At 32.2% G+C, this 5,778-nt stretch overlaps 1 protein-coding gene across 1 annotated transcript; it reads right to left on the minus strand.

Moving 5' to 3' along the window:
* Positions 1–1,323: 1,323 nt before the first annotated feature.
* Positions 1,324–3,899, minus strand: LOC111690850 (neurochondrin homolog). Its single transcript, XM_023453427.2, has one exon. It carries the CDS (start codon positions 3,638–3,640, stop codon positions 1,469–1,471), a length of 2,172 nt encoding a protein of 723 aa, XP_023309195.1. The 5' UTR covers positions 3,641–3,899; the 3' UTR covers positions 1,324–1,468.
* Between the last annotated feature and the right edge of the window lie 1,879 nt (positions 3,900–5,778).

Consider the following 5,778-nt stretch of genomic DNA (forward strand, 5'->3'; position numbering starts at 1 on the left):
CGATTTCAACCATTTTCAATAGGCTTCGTCCTTGTGCCAAAAACATGCTTGGTTCAAATTTCATCAAATTATGTTGAAAATTGCGGCCTGTACCTCGCGCACAAGGTTTACATGGACAGCCATCCAGCCAGCCGGACAGACGGACGGACATATCTTAATCGACTCAAAAAATGATTCTGAATCGATCGGTATACTTTAAGGTATTGGACCAATATTTTTGTTTGTTACAAACATCAGCACATACGTATAATACCCTCCCCACTACAGTAGTGTAGGGTATAAAAACAAAAAAATGTAGTTTAACTATATCAAGTATATAGTTTCCAACATATATGGTTTGCTCATGTGTGCAACAATTTTTCTCAATTTGTTGTATGGTGTTATTGTAGGAATTTTGTGTGAAAAATGCCTTAAAAAAACATTACGGTACAATATCAAGTATAGCTTCTAAAATATTTGATTTTTTGCATTAATTTTTGTTTCACAGTTTAATTGAATACTATTTTATATACTTCTATTTAACGTTAAATTACAACATAATTTTACTAATAGAATTTTATTCGAGTGAAAAACTTATTTAGTCGAAGCGTATCTTTGGTGTATTAGGAATATGTGCATTCTGAAGTTCCAACGAATATTGCAAGAAAATATAATTTTTTAATCAAATTGAATAATTTAAACTCTTTTTAAAGAAATAAGTCGGTTCATACGTATATTAATTAAATTTGACAGAAAATAAACGTAATATGAAGTAATTTTATAAAAGAAAAAAAATTACATAAGTTCGTATACCCAAACTATGATTTTTTAAACCAAATATTTTTAGCCACACGATTTCCAAAAAAGAAAACAAAATAATTAAAATGTAAACAACAGCTGAACTACTTTTGTGATTTGTATATGCATACATACATAAATTAAATATTCTTCTATATATATACAGAAATACATATGTATATGAATATTTATTTATATTGAAATGCCATACATGTATAGAAATTGTATGGTATATGTGTGGAAATTTGGAGGAGAAAGTCTTTGGCAACAGGCGTTAAAAAAATAAAAAAAAAAACTGTATAAACAGTAGTGGGCGGAATTCCTCTAATATATTTTTTTGAACATACTCACAAACAATACAATAAAATAACACCACCAATGATGGCATCTTTTTCATTTGGCTTCTATATAATTTTAAAATGACGATGATGCAAAAGCATCCAGTAATTGTACCATAAATAAATATGTGAACATCTTTTTTTGGGTAATTTTAAAAAAGAATTTATTTAAATTTTAAAAGAAAATAATGTTGTTTTATATAAAAAATACGTTTTTTTATAAAATTGTTTATTACTTAAATTACAAAACTTTTGTTAAAATCTTTTTGTGGTGAAAAAATGTATTTATAAAATAAGAATTTAGACTTATAAAATAGGAAATTAAAAAATGTAATATGTATTTGTAAAAAGTCTTAGTCACCGAAAAGTTTCTTGCCCAATTCCATCATACGGTGATTACGACATACTCTCAAGGCATCAGCCTTCTTCAAAACAGCTGTAACTGTGGAGTTAACTTCTACAAGTTGGGATAAAAAGTCTTCATAAGCTGATTTAACGTTGGCCGGCAGAGTTCCAATCTTAACCTTTTTCAAGGTCTGAACAATACCTTCAGCCCAACCGGACTCAATGGCGAATTCAGATAACCAGGGTACCAATGGCAAAACACCACACATTGTCTGCATACCTAAGAACCAAAGTTCTGACAATTCCATCCAATTTTCTTTATAGGCAATGGACACCACTAAAGCGGTGGGATCATTAGACTCATCGATGTTATAGGCATCCCAGAGGAAACGTATGGTAGCTTGAATATAACGACAAATTGAGAAATCGTTCTGTTTAACTTTCTTAGCTTGTTGTTTAAGTAATAGTAAACCTAAGACAGACAAGTTGCCATGCATAACTAGATTATCATGAGTGTCTTTAAGTTCAGGCAAATGTTCGTAAACAAATTTAAAGAGGTTGGCAAAGAATGGACCATCTTCGGCTAGTTTGGGTTCCAAGACAGTCAAGTTCATTAAAATATTACACAAAGAGCAAATGGCAGCACGAGCATCTTTCATTTCAGCCAGTTGTTCTGGTGTGGGAACGGGATCTGGTTCATTCATGCGTTTCAAGCGTTCAGCTCTAGGGATGGGTGGTCTCTTATAGTGAGCAATGGAGAAGTAAAATTCCAAGCTTTGCAAGAAAACTTCATCTTGTTTAGTGGCAAAAACTACTTTACGGGCGTCATCTTCCACCACCAAGTGACACAAAGCTGGCAACATGACTCTTAGTACATCTTCGGGAGCCTCTGTATCTCTGGGACCAGCTCTCCATTCTTTAAGTTCGTTAAAAGACTCATTAGCTACCTTAAACATGAAAGGCAATAATTTGTAAATAGCAGGCCTCATAGCTGTAGTTTCCTGAGCTAACCAAGCGGCTAAAATGCGCACTGTTCCTCTAATAAAAGCTTTTTCTTTAGGATTGGTAGTATCCTTCATTTTATCATTAGAGACGCGGGTTAAAACAGCCAAAACTTGATTGAAAGCTCCTTTAAGAGCTGTGTAGGTAGTTTGTTTTTCCTTGGGTTCCAAGTCTAAAATATCTTTAGCCATATATTCGACACAGCGTTCCAAAATGGTAAAGCAACATTGTATCAATTCACAGTTGCGGAAAGTGGCTTCTAATTTCTTTTCATCCATTTGCATTCTTACCTCAATGGCGGCCATTTGCAAAATCATCAAGTAAAATTGTTTACCATCATCCATAAAAGCCCATTGGATTCCCAATACTTTAAGGGTATTAGCTATCAAATGAAGTGTAGGATCCCTTTGTTTAGGTCCAATTTTGCTTTTCAAAATATCACCACAGCCTTTGAATAAACTTTCAGGCCAGATTTCTCCCTCCAAAGAGTTGTATATCAACTCTTTCTTGCAGGTCTTCAAAATAGCCGATAAAATTTTACACAATTCGTATTTACGTTCATTATTTTCTGTCTCCATATCCAGAGCAATACGTTGAACCAAAGCATGGAAAGGTTTTGGATCATCAGTCCAGGAAGCTGCACCAAACTTGTTGACCAACAATACGATCAACTGCAACGCCTCATCGGTTTGAAAACTTTGAGCTGAATAAATTTGAGACATTTTGGGTATGGCCTTCATTTCCATTAAGGCATTTTGACCAGGTTCATATGAAGCAATGAATTTCAAACAGCTATAAGCTTCACTAACTACAATCAAATTATCATCACAATCATCATCATCAGCTTGCTCTACAATCTCCAAGAGTGTGGGTATAACATCCAAAATATCTTTATGGGTAGCCAATTCTTCTTCTTGGCAGAAGCAAGTCAAAATCGACAAGGCTACACTCTTGTAGACCAATGGTGGGCAGTCATTGGGCAAATTTTTGCCACTTAATAACTTCTTTAGGAAGGCTAAACCAATAGCCTCGAACAGCAACTTCTTGGCTGCACTATTACAATCCTTGCCCTTAACCAACTTGGTAACCATAAAAAGTGCAGCAAATTTTTCGGTATCACTTTTGGTGACCTTTAACATGGACGCACATTTTTTAACAGCCTCTGGTACTTCAGCCATTTTTGCTTGGTTTTAATTAGTCTATAATTCTTTTTTTAAAATGATTTATTTGAAATCATATAAATTTTAATATGTATTATAAAATATTGTATGTATCTATATATCTATATATAGATTTATATTACTTTCTGTTCACACTTTCACCACTATGTACCAGAAAATGTGTATAATTTTTTTTTTTTAAATATTTTCACTATATCATCGGCTTTTCTTTGCACTTAATAGATCTTCACCAGCCGACATTTACTCCCGTACTGAACATTTTGAAAATTTCTTTCACAACAAAATCCTCAAATATTTAGACAAAGAACAAAATTTTCCTCAATACTTGTACAAAATTATATGTATAAAAATATAATGTTTTTTTATATCGTATATAAAAAGCCGGTGCATTTTCCAATTGGATACAATAGAACTCATATGTTTATACACACACACTAAATAAACACATTTACTCTATTTTGTTATACACAATTTTCTTTCTCTTGTAAAAATTCTTTTTCATTTAATGTCGCACCAGTGCAGAGAAAGAAAATTTTTGTGTATAGAAATATGCGTTGGTCGTATGCACAGTAAACTTACTTTCGATCTTTAAAATGTTAAATTAAGAAAATTATTTTCTCTATAAATAAAATATCGCTTTGTTATCATCGTGCTCAATTTTCTCTAAAATTCTGAGTATTAAAAATTTTGTTAGGCTTGCCAATATGATTTAATATACGATTTTTATGAACAACTTTATTAAAATTATTAAGTCAAGAGGATCGTCTTAGATTTTAGTAAAGACCTAGAAAATATATATACGTACATTAGGGTGTCCCGTGGACCACTTTTTAGGAGGAATATGTCTAAAACGATGCGTTTTAATGTCCTAAATACGAGAAAACCAAGTTAGGGTGCTATATTCGGCTGTGCCGAATCTTAAATACCCTCCACCAGTTACTTCTATGTTATAACTTTTCTAATTGATCAAATATTTTTGTAGAAATAAGTTTTCTCATGTCTTTAATAGAAAAAATAGGTAACAGATATTTAAATTCTTATAAAATATATTTGTGCCGAATTTTACCGTTATTAATGTTTCTCTTAGCCAGTTATAAGCGATAAAGTAATTTTCTGAAGGGAAATTTACATGGGGGTAGGGTCAATTATGGACCGATCCTTATAAAATTCTACGAAGAGATTTATGTTAAATAAAACATGTTTTTGCCGAATTTCACTGCTATTGATGTTTCTGTTAGCTAGTTATGGGCAATAAAGTCATTTTCTGAAGGGGACTTTATATGGGGTGTGGGGTCAATTATAAAATTCTACGAAGAGATTTATGTTCCCATTGATGTTTCTGTTAGCTAGTTATGGGCGAGAAAGTAAGTTTTTGAAAGGGGCCTTATATAGGGGCTAGGCGAAATTGCTGACCGATATTGCCCATTTCCAATACCAAACAAACTGCATCAACTATAAGTATCTATACAAAATTTCAGCTATCTAGCTACTTCCGTTTGGACTCTATTGTGTTTTCAACAGACAGACAGAAGGACGGACATGGCTAAATCGCCTTAGAATCTAATAAGGGCCCAGAATATATATACTTTTATCGGTCTTAGACGAATATTTCAATGTGTTTCAAACGGAATGACAAAAAAATATATCGCCCATCTTTTTTGATGGTGGGTATAATGAGAAAAAATATTCGTTCCCCTTTAAACATTATAATACAATTTTGACTAAATGTAATATAATTCTATAAAAATTAACACATACATTATTTGGCAAAAATATATCATTTATATACAGTAATAACAATCGGTCCATATTTGGTCATATCTTCCATATAAGGTACCCGGCCGAAAACACCTAAATGCATTACCAAATAACGATATTCATACAAAATTTGGAACACAAATTAATTTAGCATACAAAAAAGTTATTTAAAAATGTTTTCAAGATCGGTTCATATTTTGTCAAAGCTTCTATACAAATTCCCCAAACGAATAAGCCATACCAAGTTTTTGCTGGGTTTTTATGCAATTTATAGTCGATCATTCCTTTTCATGCTGGCAATGCCATATGTTAAAATGTTTATAATTAGTTATATAAAAAAATTCAATTGAAAAACTCTGCTTTACATTTGTATCTAC

Source organism: Lucilia cuprina, chromosome 4 (assembly GCF_022045245.1).
Source record: "Lucilia cuprina isolate Lc7/37 chromosome 4, ASM2204524v1, whole genome shotgun sequence".
Classification (NCBI taxonomy): domain Eukaryota; kingdom Metazoa; phylum Arthropoda; class Insecta; order Diptera; family Calliphoridae; genus Lucilia; species Lucilia cuprina.